The 14214-nt window shown below is 51.7% G+C and overlaps 1 protein-coding gene across 1 annotated transcript in view; it reads right to left on the bottom strand.

Annotated features, from left to right (window-relative positions):
- The window catches only part of BEND6 (BEN domain containing 6), a 487762-nt gene that overhangs the window by 244439 nt on the left and 229109 nt on the right, over window positions 1-14214 (bottom strand). Inside the window, exons 2-4 of the mRNA XM_078646806.1 lie at window positions 9401-9579; window positions 8455-8600; window positions 7760-7852 (exon numbers count right to left, since the gene is read on the bottom strand). Coding sequence (XP_078502932.1) covers window positions 7760-7852; window positions 8455-8577 — 216 coding nt within the window. The 5' untranslated portion in view covers window positions 8578-8600; window positions 9401-9579. The remainder of the gene's footprint in view (window positions 1-7759; window positions 7853-8454; window positions 8601-9400; window positions 9580-14214) is intronic.

Genomic DNA, 14214 nt, shown 5'->3' with positions numbered 1-14214 from the left:
GGAGAGCCCCGGGACCAGCGGGAGAGACCCGCCTCCGCTGGAGAGCCCAGCGCGAACCCGGTAGGTGCCTGCAGAGGAGGGGGGAGCGTCGGGACACATTGCCGGTGTCCGCCCCGCCCCCTCTCTGTAGCGCGACCTCGCGCCTTTGTGTTTTGAGCCTGAGGGCTCAGGGGGCACTTGTGAGCGACCCGAGTCCCCAAGAGGGGGACTCCAACCCGAGCCAGAGAGGCTCCAACGAGAGAGAGCACCTCCGCGTTTGTGGAGCCACGAGGTGCCCCGGGGGCACCAGTAGCGTTAGAGCCCAGCGAGGCTCTTGGCCAGCATTATTGCTTTGGGTCCCCAGAGCGAGGGACCCCCCAGCCCAGCGAGGCTGTACCTTCCTGTTGCTGGAGCCCTGTGAGGCTCAGCAGCCCCCCTTGCTGGTGAGAGAGCCTAAGAGAGGCTCACCAGTGCCACAGTGGTGGTTCTTTGAGCCCAGAGAGGTTCTAGGGGAAATTCTATTTGCCAGAGCCTGCGAGGCTCTAGTGGGTGGCCACATCCTCCTCAATTGCACCAGTTGCCCAGCACTTTGTGGGCAACTGCTACGTTTAGGACCCTGACTTTGGACACAGGGCGTCCTAGCCCCAACAAGGCCAGAGGGCCTAGGGACAGTCACAGGTGGTGACTTACGTGAGTTTGGCGCAATTGTACTTTCTGCACCTCTGAATGTGTTTTTATGCGTCATGTGCCTTTACACCTCTGAATGAATGTTATGCATTGCATCATGTGTTTTCCTCTTACACCCCTACAGGTATTGTAATACATAGGTGGTTGTTTTCTCCCTAGTACAGGTGGTGCTAGTGAGGTCCTGGTTACCAGTGATTACTGGTTGGGTGCTATTTTGTGCTATATTCTATGTTCTAAGTGCTATTTCTGAAAGTGCTATTTCTGATTCCTGACAGTGGTCCAGGTGACCCTGTCTTGTAAATATCCCCCTGTAAATTCTGCCCGTGCCTCTGGCACATTGTAAAGTGTGTGTTTTATCTAATGTGTTTTGGTGTAATACAAAGGCTATTTTTATATAACCTTGTGTGGAGTTTCCTTTGTGGTGGGCCTTTGGTTGTTGTTGCTGGGGTGCGTGCGCAAATACTTAGCCTACATCGCCTCCAAGTTTAGCCTTGCTGCTCGCGCCACGTTACCTAGAGGGTGAGTAGGGGTTATCTTGGCGTGTAACTCCCTTGCCCTGACTTGGGAGTGGTGGTCTCTGACTGACTTTGGCGAAAGCCCTGGCCAGCCGGGGATCCCATTTCCAACATTGGCGGCAAGCGGCGGGATAAGGATTTGTGTTTGCGTTGTACCTTAGTAGTAACTGGCCATACCACAAAGCTCTGCATTTAGATGACCACATTTTTGGGGATTGTATTGTTTTGGAAGTTTCATTATTTTCTTCTCCTGAAGAGTGTCATTTGATTGTGTTCAGTAAATTTGTCCCCCGCCCTGCTTCCAGAGTTTGGTACCTGTGTCGCTTTTGGTCAGGTTGAGAAGTCAGGGGTGGTAGAAACTGCCTTACCGATCCGAGGGGAGGGTGTGTGTGGATGAATGGTGTGTTTTCCTGGACGCATGAGTATGAGTTCTCTTTGATAAGGAGATTGTTGGAGTTTTGGAATTGTGTCCTCTTACTTCAGATTGTTCAGTCCCCTGTGTTGCACGTGTCTGTGATCATCCTGCCAAGATGGAGTCTGCTTTTAATGTCTGGGGTCTGTTTTTGCATGAACTGAGAGAGTTTTGCGAAGAGAGAGACATTGAAGTGAATGAGTCAGACACCCAATCCCAACTTAGGGGTAACCTGATCCAATGGCAGAAGGATGACTGGGAGCGTGAGCACAGTGAGGAGAGGGCCCGGGTCTCACACCATGAGGGTGGTGGGTCAGAGGGGAGCCCTGAAGAGTCTGAGGAGGAGGAAGATGATAGCACAGGGACGCCAGCAGATAGTGAGGACCCCATAGATAGGGAGTCCCTTGCTGGGTCCAGTTTAGGAGGCAGCGCCTCATCCCTTTCCCTGTCCCCAGAGGAGCTGGAAGATAGGAGGAGAGAAAGGGAGCACCAGCTGGCTTTAGAGAGGCTCAGGTTGGAGCATGCCCAGGCTATGGCACAGCTGGGCATTAGAAGGCAACAGCTGGAGGTTAAGAAGCAACAGCTGGAGACCGAGAGGGTCTTAGCGCAGGACAGGATAGAGGAGGCTGAGAGGGCCGCCACCAGAGGCAAAGTAGCTCTGGAGGGTAGACTATCCCCTGCGCGCAGTGTTGAGTGTCTGGATCCCCCAGGGTGGGTTGGGTCCAGTGGTGGCAGCTATTTAAATCTCAGTCTAGAAAGTCCCAGTTCCCAGAGCATGGTTCCTGTTTCCCCAGAGGAGGAGAATAGGTTGAGGTTTAGGAACCTTAGGAAACCGTCTCATCAGTCTTGGGAAGACTTTGAGGATGACTGTTGTGAAGCCCTGTGTGATTGGGTACGGGAGCCCACGAAATGTGATTGGGACCTATTGTTCGATATGGTTCTCAGAGAGCAGTTGCTCAGTTGTTGTTCACCAGGGTTGCGCCAACACCTGTTAGGGTGTGGATTGTCTGAACCATGTGAGCTGGCAGAGGAAGCAGACCGCTGGGAAGGGACCAGAGGTTCTGTAGAGTCATTGGTGAGTGACTCCAAAAGTAGTGGGTCAGGGATCTTCCAGCCCAGCGTGGTGGAAGAGGCTCAGTGTAGCCCAGCTAGGTCCCTGGTTAGTGAGAAGGGTGTAGGGGCTGACTGCCTGGCTCAGTGGAGCAGGAGTCAGTGGGTGGCTGAGAGCCCCCAGAGGCCCGAAGCCCTGTCTCAGAACCTGGGTGGTTTCTTGAGGGAACACCAGGTTGGGGACCTAGGCTGTCCTGTTAGCCCAGTTGAGGAGGATCTCCTAGTGAGTAGAGGACCTGGAGCGTCTGTAACCAGAGCTCCTGTGGTTCTAGAGTCTGGCAGTACCGCTCCGGTAGGGAGGGTGCAGGAGTCCAGAGTGAGGAGTGATTGGGGGAGTTCCCCAGTGGAAGGACCAGTGGGTCAGGGACTACCCAGTTGGGCTAGGTTCCCGTGTAGTGACCATGGTAACACCACTTCTGGTCTGGGGGATCGTCACGCACTGTCAGGTGGACAGAGGGCGGGAGATCTGCGCCAGACAGACAGTCACGCAACAGATGTGACATTTGTTAGCCTCAGGGAGATTGTGTGTGAGTCCCCAGAAGTCCTGGAGTGCCAGGCAATTGTTCCACCGAAGGTTCTAGACCAGAGGTTGGGAGGCCAGGTTCAGGATCAGCCTGACCTGAAGGGTAGGACGACTGTAACCAGTGTCCTGACCGGTTCTTCTTCCAGAGGAACTTCTCCAGGTGGGAGAGGGCAGACCTCTGGAAGGGGGTGCAGAGGGTGGGAGAGCCCACCTCTGACCCCGGTGCAACCTGAGTGGATAAGTCCTGGGTTGGAATGGCGTTCTAGGGGTACCCCTCGCAGAGGGAGGAGGAACCCTAGGAGAAGAGGTAGGGGGAGGAGAGCCTTCCCCGAGACTCCTGGTCTGCCTGAGGTTGTAGGCCCTAGGCTGGAGTACCAGTGGCAGTCTAGTCCTGTCTTGCAGACAGGAAGAGTGGAAAATGGCTCCTATGTGCCAGGGGTTACTACCCCCCGCTCTGCGAATTGGCATGGACCAGTGGCACCTGGGTGGCCCAGGGCCTGGTCCTGGCCGCGGACAACTTGGGAGTACCAGTGGGGTAGCCCAGTTGGTCCAGACAGTGTGTTTAGAAGGAATCCCATGGGTTCACCGTGGCGTAGAACAGGAGGGTGTCCCTGCAGTTGTGGGCCCGCGTCCGTGTTCTATCGCCCCAAGCAGGGAAGTCCATCACGGTGGTGATTGTTCTCCCCTGCGTTTTGGCTGGAAGGGGGTTATGTTGGACTTTGGCCCTTAGGGCAGGTTCACCCCGAGACTTTTTGCTTGAAATGGTGACCTGGAGATGGTGATTTTTGGATTCTGCGCACTTTCACTGTGTCCCAGTGGAAAGTGAGTGCGCACTCTGAGTGCATGTGCTGAGCTAGGCCTGCCCGCCCATAGGAATGCATGGGGAATGTATGTGTCCCTGGTAGTTCCTGATGCGTGGGGTGTACAGGCTTGAGTCTGGTATGTGTGAACTCGTGAGAGTGAATGCTGCGAGATGGTGTATGCAGCATGTATGTGTCTAGTAGCGAAGCGCCATTTCTAGACATGGCTGTACGTGTGCTGTGAGGGTGCTGGTGTGTGATTGGCTGGAGCTGGCTGGCATGCCAGGCTCCAGGAAGTCTGGATGGGTCTGCCCGGTGGTGAGTGGGAGATTAGCATGAGTGATGTGTGGGAGGAGTGTACCTGTGTCCTGGATGGGCTGGGTTTTCCCCACACAATGCTGGCTCCGCCCCCCTGTGGTGTGTCTAATGACCCAAGCCCTGCCAGTGAATAGAGAGGGTGGTTGAGGTAAACAGAGTACTCAAGAACCAGCTGCGACTGGTTCCGCCCCCACTCTGCACCTTCAAACAAAGGAATGCACTGTATAAAAATGGGGCTGTGTCCCCACAGATGTTGTTCTCTTCCAGGATCCTGAGGGGGCTGTTGCTGCTGTCGCTGGGCCAGAGGACCGCCACTTGGGGTGTCTCCCTGCCTGGAGACCCAGTGTGCTGGCTCTGGGCCCAGCCCTGCCCCCCCCTGCCTGCCCAAGGACTTTTGACTGGACTTGTGCTCTGTCCTTGCCCCTGGGAGCGCTTGATCCTGTTTGTAGCGCTAGGAGCGCGCTTTATGCCCTCTAGCGCTTGGAAGCGCTTTGTTTTCTGATTGTAGCGCCTGGAGCGCTGTGATTGCCCCTCCGGCGCTTGGGGGCGCTTGGCCTGCCAGATCGAGTGCCCACCTCGATTGGAGTATTTATTTGGGAAGGCCGGTGCCCACCCTACCGGCATCAAATTGCCCCGTGTGGCGATTGGGCGGCGCGGGTGCCACCCCGCTCATTTCCGCTTCATTTTGCCCGTTGTTGTGGATTCACGAGGGAGCCCACTCCTCGGATCCTGGGAAGCCGCCTGCCTGCCTAGGAAGCGGGCCGCCGCGCTGCCCGCGGCGACCCGGAAGTAGTAAAGCGGCCCGGCCAATCGCAGCGCGGCCCAGGAAAGGCCGACCGGAAGTCCCGCCTCCTCCGACGAGCCGGGGAGAGAGAAGCTGCCGGCCGGGTCCCCGAGGCTCCCGTGTGAAGAGGAGAGCCCCGGGACCAGCGGGAGAGACCCGCCTCCGCTGGAGAGCCCAGCGCGAACCCGGTAGGTGCCTGCAGAGGAGGGGGGAGCGTCGGGACACATTGCCGGTGTCCGCCCCGCCCCCTCTCTGTAGCGCGACCTCGCGCCTTTGTGTTTTGAGCCTGAGGGCTCAGGGGGCACTTGTGAGCGACCCGAGTCCCCAAGAGGGGGACTCCAACCCGAGCCAGAGAGGCTCCAACGAGAGAGAGCACCTCCGCGTTTGTGGAGCCACGAGGTGCCCCGGGGGCACCAGTAGCGTTAGAGCCCAGCGAGGCTCTTGGCCAGCATTATTGCTTTGGGTCCCCAGAGCGAGGGACCCCCCAGCCCAGCGAGGCTGTACCTTCCTGTTGCTGGAGCCCTGTGAGGCTCAGCAGCCCCCCTTGCTGGTGAGAGAGCCTAAGAGAGGCTCACCAGTGCCACAGTGGTGGTTCTTTGAGCCCAGAGAGGTTCTAGGGGAAATTCTATTTGCCAGAGCCTGCGAGGCTCTAGTGGGTGGCCACATCCTCCTCAATTGCACCAGTTGCCCAGCACTTTGTGGGCAACTGCTACGTTTAGGACCCTGACTTTGGACACAGGGCGTCCTAGCCCCAACAAGGCCAGAGGGCCTAGGGACAGTCACAGGTGGTGACTTACGTGAGTTTGGCGCAATTGTACTTTCTGCACCTCTGAATGTGTTTTTATGCGTCATGTGCCTTTACACCTCTGAATGAATGTTATGCATTGCATCATGTGTTTTCCTCTTACACCCCTACAGGTATTGTAATACATAGGTGGTTGTTTTCTCCCTAGTACAGGTGGTGCTAGTGAGGTCCTGGTTACCAGTGATTACTGGTTGGGTGCTATTTTGTGCTATATTCTATGTTCTAAGTGCTATTTCTGAAAGTGCTATTTCTGATTCCTGACAGTGGTCCAGGTGACCCTGTCTTGTAAATATCCCCCTGTAAATTCTGCCCGTGCCTCTGGCACATTGTAAAGTGTGTGTTTTATCTAATGTGTTTTGGTGTAATACAAAGGCTATTTTTATATAACCTTGTGTGGAGTTTCCTTTGTGGTGGGCCTTTGGTTGTTGTTGCTGGGGTGCGTGCGCAAATACTTAGCCTACATCGCCTCCAAGTTTAGCCTTGCTGCTCGCGCCACGTTACCTAGAGGGTGAGTAGGGGTTATCTTGCCGTGTAACTCCCTTGCCCTGACTTGGGAGTGGTGGTCTCTGACTGACTTTGGCGAAAGCCCTGGCCAGCCGGGGATCCCATTTCCAACAGGATGGCAGCGAACATTGGGGCCGATTACGATGGCATCATCGTTGGTGCAAAAGGGACCGCCTGCCATAGGTGCGGCAGTCCCACAAAACAAATAAGAATGCGCCCGCCACACTGGCAGGCGCATCCTGTATGTTTACATTGCGGCCGGTGTCAGCACCCGCCACAAGGTAAAAATACAGATTTTGCATGCGCATGTACAACGTGGCAGGCACCGTGCAGTGCCTGCCACCTTGTACATGCACATGCAGGGGGGTACCATAGGTACCCCCACATGCAGCACCTCACCCCCCACACCCCCGGGGGCCCGCAACGGGCCGCCAAAGGCATTCTCCGCCTGTCTTTTTGCGGCAGGAACTCTGCCGCAAAAGACAGGCATTATAATGACCACGGCGGTGCCTGCACGGCACTGCCTCCAGTACCCCATGGTACCTGGTCCCGCAAGGCGGGCGGAAAAGGCCCGCCTTGCGGGCCCACGGCGGATGGTCTTTCCGTCTGCCGCGGTACCTTTCCCATTCCCATCGCCATCCTAATTTGGCAGTGGGAATATTCAGGGTGATGGCGGGAAGTCCACCACCGCCGGGCCGGCGGTCCTCACCGCTGGCCCAGCAGTGGCGGACTTCCCACAATTGTAATGACCCCCATTGTCCCCGATGTGGTGACACAGTGCCTCTTCACTGGACAGGCTGGGGTTTCAAGGAGTCAGGTCGCTCTCTAGAGAGAGCTGTAAAGATGGTTCCATGAGAGTACGCTTGTGATCTTTCAGACACGCGCACTTGAATGGAAATTAGGAATGAGATTGTGGTCCAATAAACATCAGACGAGTTTTCTTTAAGGCTAAATTCCCGGAAAGGAATTTCCTGACTCTCGTAACCATGAAATTAAAAACCTAGAAAGCACTCCAGTAACCTCTGCAGTCAGAGCAGCAAGGTCACTGTGGTCAGCAAACGCTAATTGTCGAGTGAATTATAGATGACTGTGAATTCTGCCATTGTCAGACTCACTAGTGTCCTTCGAATACACAAGGTCAGCCGCGACAAAGTGCAGTTAGATCGAAGATATTGCTTTGCTGCAAAGCTACAATGACTGCCCTCTTTAGACTTTCACAGGGCCTCATATTGCAGACACTGATATACCTGCAGCGCAATCAACACAATTAGCCATGCACGTGAACCTCCTCCACATTTCATTACAATTGGGAAACTGTTTACCTGTTTGCTTGTCGGGGATGATTCCAGATTACTTGGGATGTTTGCAGATGCAGACAATGACGCTTTCGTTTTCGTTCTCTTCGGGATTCGAGGCTGAAATTAGTTTGAAGAGGTGACTGAGTCAAATTGTAATTATGAAAAAAGACCAGTGTTTTTAAAAGAACACAATGACCAAAATGCACGTTAAAACATGTGAAGTGTACATGATCTGTTGTAATACTGCCTGGACTTGTTAAATCTTTTCCCCTGCCTCCTTGTGCTGTTACTGCCTGACCATGTCAAAACATACATTTATTTCCCCCATTGGCTAAAATTACCCTGCCTGTTTTTAATGATACTTTGTAATAGAGTGAACTTCGTCAAACAGGAATGCATGACAAACTGATGTGATTAAGCCACGGGGTTTATATTTATACTATCAACATCCGTTACAGGTGCTCACCTCTGGCCCAGGTAAGGACCTTTCAGAGGAGGGGGCTCTACGTAAGTACCCCCTCCACGACAAGCTCGTCACGTAATTGTAGAAATGACTTTGTGCTAGAATTTGCGCATGAGCATTCCAAGACTAATATAAGAATGGGGTACAAAAAGGTAGCGCATGGAGTAGGTATTAAAGCACTGTTAACTGCCTCAGTGGATGAACCTAAACAATGCGGCCTGATTCTAAAACTGGATATGAAGTTTCGGAAACAAACCTGCTCTTCATCCACGCTGTCTTCATCGCTGTCAGAGATGAGCATTTTGATCAGCTTCCGCTTTCTTTTTCCGAGGTCCGTTCCCTTTGTGATTGCCTTTGCATGAAGAAGGTTCTGCGTCATCTCTACTAGCTCCTGTGGATCTTCTGAGGTGGAGAAAAACAGGGACAAATCATGTTTTTATCGGAAAAAATGAATGTGCATTCTCAACACAATTGACAAACTTTGCAAACGTATGTATAGTCTCAGCCCTGTATTTCATGGAGCAATTTTACAGGTTGCTACATTTGCAGGTTCCGTTTGATATGAAGGGGAATGTTAAGGGTGCTTGTTTTATTTCATAAAATGCATCAAATGTCATCGGGATGGTCAGATGTTTACTAAAGGTAAAATGGCCTGTACTTTCTCTGATGGCAAAAGGGAGGGCTTTCCACAGGGAGGCGCTGTCACATTTGTGATGTTTGTAGAAGTGTTGTCGAAGGGACACTGTTATCTGATATCCCGAAAAGTAATTGCAGCAACATCTGATTTAAGAGTCATCGTTAGATCAGAAAATCCAACAGCTCGTGGAGGGAAAGCAAACATGACATTGAGCATGAACGTCACCAACCTCAACAGATTCTGCATATTGCAATTACCAGCACATTTGGATGACCACGCCCACTCATCAGGTGATTATTGCACTCATCAAGAAGAAAATCTTGCACTCACACCTGATTCATTCCCATGAACAGAGATTGCATGAATCATAAAACATAAAGCGTGCCACTCACCGAGACACAAGGAAGCAACGCGATGTACAAAAAAAAGGAGCACAACATCAACACTTGTGTAAAAAAGACAACACATTTCCACACAGCTAATCACTGTCAAATAACAAGGCTGTGGAATATTCAAATTGCTGCAATGTTACACCTACAGCACAAAACTGCACAGTCCTACTCACCTTAGAAAACCCATACATGAAATGTGACATCAAGTTTAGCTACAGTAGGTTTGGTCAACAATCCAACCACAGAGAAATCTGTGCCCCATGGATTAGGGTGATGCTTTCTGGCAACCTGCCAAAAAAACTGCAACTCATAACCATGCAATGGACCTGCCATACAACTTCATGCAAGATATCTGGAGATGGGAGAGACACAAGTAAAAGAATGAGAGTTCAACGCAGATGAATATTCACTGACTTCACAGACCCGCAAAACCCATAGACATCCTGTCTCACCAAAGATGTCAGCATTATCTTATAACATATGGCGAGAACCCACATCACATCATACACAAACAGACACACAAAATACCTCAAGTTCTATCTGCAGAAACAAAGCTCATGTGGACAGGAGGTAATCAGCTTCAGCTGGTCTGTCAAAATCACCAGACGGAAGCCGAACACCTATTAAATTATAAGCTACAATGAAGGAGACATCAATCATCCCTCAGACTTTGACAGAAGATCCATGAAGAGAGGGATAGGTTGTGGTTGTACAGTTGCTTCAATTACTATGCCTGGAATCCTCCAGAACATAGGGGCCCATTACGATGTCGGGCGGATTGCCTCCGCTAGGCAATCCGCCCGACATCCACACTTGTTCCCCCCCCCGTCATATTAGTATGGCGGGGGGACCTCGGCGGACGGAAAGACCGTCGGCCACTTTTCCGACCCGATCACATTGCGGCCGGGGCGGAAAAGGAATAATATGGTGGCGGTGTCTATCAGACACCGCCAGCCATATTATGATGGGCATTTTTCAATGCCTTTCCGTGGCGGCAATGCCACGGAAAGGCATGCGGAGAATCCCTGCAGGGGCCCGTTGCGGGCCCCTAGGGACTTGGGGGTTGGGGGGTGCACATTGGGGGTACCTATGGTACCCCCCAGCAGTTCCATGCACAGCATGGTAGGCACCGCACGGTGCCTGCCATGCTGTGCATGGAAGTGCACAGCATGCTTTCCTGCCATTGTGGCGGGCGGTGCTGAGTGCACCGCCCGCCACAATGGTAGGAATGCGGGCTGCGCCCGCCACTGTGGCGGGCGTATCCTAATGCTGGTGATGGGACCCCCGCCCTTACGGCGGCCGGTCCCTATCACCACGAGGATGGCGGGCGGGCAAAGTCCGCCCGCCATCCTAATGACCCCAATAGAGTACGTAGCCCGTGCGGGGTTAGATGTTTTTGCCAGCACACATCTAAAATATAATTTTTTATAAGGGTTCTTGTTTCATGTAACTTTTTGTGATAAAAACACCACAAGTACTCATAGAATTCGACCTTTGGATCCTAAGCAAGTAGCAGATAACTGCAAAGAAAAATTATTCCCATAAATCACATTCTGTAAGAAAACATGGGTAGATGATCCACAGCTACCAACGAAAACGCACATCTAAAAAATTCACATTAGGTTCAGACCTGAGGTCCTTTTTTTAGACATTTTCATATTAAGGCAGACGAGTTCAACATGCCTATTGCTAACAGATAAACAATCCGCATTGGTAGTCCTCTTTCCACCAAGGTGTTTGTTCCTCTTTGAGAAACAGCAGATACCTGTCAATTCAAGCACACATATACATAGAAAATCAAACATAAGGCTTACCACTTATGACTGGGGAGGCGATAGAAGTCAAACTAAGGGGCCGATTAGGATGGCGGTGAATCCGCATCCTCCGGGCCGGCGTAAGCCACTGACGGCCTGGAGGATGCGGATTCACCGCCGTGGACATTGGAAACACCCACCGCCACATTAGGATGGTGGTGGGATCAGTGGCGGACGGCAAGTCTGTCCGCCGCTGATCCGCGGTGTATGCAGGCAAATATGCATGTCTGCAAGACACCGACAGCCATTTTAGGATGCAGGCTGAAACATGCTTTTCCACGGCGGCTTTTCCGCCATGGAAAAGCATGTGGTCTTTTGTGCTTGGGGGCCCGTTGCGGGCCCCCAGGGTGTCGGGGGGTGGGGGGTGCACATGGGGGGTACCTATGGTACCCCCCAGCATTTACATGCACAAAGCGGCAGGCACCGCGCGGTGCCTGCCGCTTTGTGCATGTAAATGCAAAGCATGCATTTTTAACCTTGCGGCGGGTGCTGCTTCAAGCAGCACCCACCGCAAGGTTAAAGATACGGGATGTGACCGCCAGGGTGGTGGTCACATCCTAATTGGTATGGAGGGACCGCCGCTGCCACTGCGGAAGGTCCCTCCACCTCGGGGGTGGCGGACGGACGCAGATCCGTCCGCCATCCTAATAGGCCTCTAAGTACGTTAGCCAATTTACAGACCGTGAAGACATGATCATGTCTTAACAAAAAGGCATTTACTGGCAAGCTTCACTATGTGTATCTGGAGCCTGAAGAAAAGTGCATTTAGAGGAGATTACTGTCAGCATCGCAATAGTGCATATAGTTTAAAATATATATATTGTTACATATATATATAAAAGTAGCCTCCTCCCAAAGAAAAGAGCAGTGACCCGAAGGGGAATTCAAGGAAACACTTTATTGTGAGATCTTGTTAGGCGAATGCATTTCGGCGTATCTTGCCTTCCTCAGCGCCCCTCTCGAAAATGCTTCCTCTGTTGTGGGGGCAAATGCAGTCCTGCCTCACTTTAATACACCCTGTTCTGCCCTCTGATGATGACGAGGCTCACCTGTGCAGGCCTCCTGTGGTAAACTACACAACCCAGAATGCCGCTGTATGGTGCATTTGGATCCGATGATGCCGGGGGGGAGACCCTCAAGGAACGAGAAGAAGTGACAGGCACAGCGCCAGATGAAAACACGGAGGTAAACCAGTCCCGCAATCAGCATTGTCCTCGAGTCCCCTTCATAACCGTCGCCACCATTCCACCAGGTGTCCATCACGGGGGCAGGCAATGGGAACCATGTCGCCCAAGTAGGAGGTATGAATACCTCACAACCGCAGTCTCTTCCTAACGTAGTGGTGGGTACTGGACATCAATGCTTACACATTGACGAAGTTCAGCGCTCCGCAGAGCAAGCCAGGAAGGTCCAGACCTCTTGTGCGGCGGGGGTACACTGGGATGTGCTCTGGCTAGCGCATGAATATGAAAGTAGCCTCCTCCCAAAGAAAAGAGCAGTGACCCGAAGGGGAATTCAAGGAAACACTTTATTGTGAGATCTTGTTAGGCGAATGCATTTCGGCGTATCTTTTCTTCCTCAGCGCCCCTCTCGAAAATGCTTCCTCTGTTGTTGTGGCAAATGCAGTCCTGCCTCACTTTAATACGCCCTGTTCCGCCCCCTGATTATGACGAGGCTCACCTGTGCAGTCCTCCTGTGGTGGACTACACGACCCAGAATGCCGCTGTATGGTGCATTTGGATCCGATGATGCCGGGGGGAGACACTCAAGGAACGAGAAGAAGTGACAGGCACAGCGCCAGATGAAAACACAGAGGTAAACCAGTCCCGCAATCAGCTTTGTCCTCGAGTCCCCTTCATAACCGTCGCCACCATTCCACCAGGTGTCCATCACGGGGGCAGGCAATGGGAACCATGTCGCCCAAGTAGGAGGTATAAATACCTCACAACCGCAGTCTCCTCCTAACGTAGTGGTGGGTACTGGACATCAATGCTTCCACATTGACGAAGTTCAGCGCTCCGCAGAGCAAGCCAGGAAGGTCCAGACCTCTTGTGCGGCGGGGGTACACTGGGATGCACTCTGGCTAGCGCATGAATATGAAAGTTGCCTCCTCCCAAAGAAAAGAGCAGTGACCCGAAGGGGAATTCAAGGAAACACTTTATTGTGAGATCTTGTCAGGCGAATGCATTTCGGCGTATCTTGCCTTCCTCAGCGCCCCTCTCGAAAATGCTTCCTCTGTTGTTGTGGCAAATGCAGTCCTGCCTCACTTTAATACGTCCTGTTCCGCCCCGTGATGATGACGAGGCTCACCTGTGCAGTCCTCCTGTGGTGAACTACACGACCCAGAATATATATATATATATATATATTCACTGAAAAAACCATAGGTTATAGACCATATATAGTTAGGAATTAGCATTTAAAAAACCTTATTTTACTCACACAAAACCATTGAAATTCCATATATAGTTAGTTGCACTAACTATATATCGCGCACCCGCAATCCACTGCTGATCATGTCACATATTACATCATTCATGACATGGTCAGTGACATCACTGATGACATCACTGATGACATCTCAAATGACATCACTGATGACATCACTGATGACAACATCCAGTGACTGTATGTTTCTGTAAAGTTAAAATATGTCTTACATATTGAAGAATGAGTGGATGTATAAGTGTCTGGATGAAGGATTTAGTAGGTGCGTGACTGACTGTATGAGTGAGTGATTAAATGTGTCTCACTGAATGCATGGGTTAGTGACTAAACTGTCTTAATTTGTGCATCATTATGTCTGTTGTTCTGTAAACTGCTGCATGTGTTGATCATTAGCTATACGAGAGGCTATATGTGTTATTAATTGGTTGCCCAAGTATTTCTATGGGAGATTGAGTTTGTGTGGGGGTGGCTGGAAGGTGTGTGACTCTATGCATAGATGTGTGAGCAGTTTATTCACTAGGTGTATGAGTTCAAGACTGCATGTGGAAACAGCTACATGGGCAGTTGACTGTGTGCATGAGTGTATTGATGAGTGAATGGATATCTCAATGCTACATGTCATAGTAAGTACATATGTAAAACACAGTACATGTGAGAGTTGGCATATATAAATAACTGTGCATGAGAGCCACTGAATGAGTGAGTGGTTGTATCGATCATTGTGA

This window comes from Lissotriton helveticus, chromosome 6 (genome assembly GCF_964261635.1).
Source record: "Lissotriton helveticus chromosome 6, aLisHel1.1, whole genome shotgun sequence".
Taxonomy (NCBI): Eukaryota; Metazoa; Chordata; class Amphibia; order Caudata; family Salamandridae; genus Lissotriton; species Lissotriton helveticus.
The sequence above is the reverse complement of the archived record's forward strand: the minus strand, read 5'-3'. Positions and strand labels throughout refer to the sequence as shown.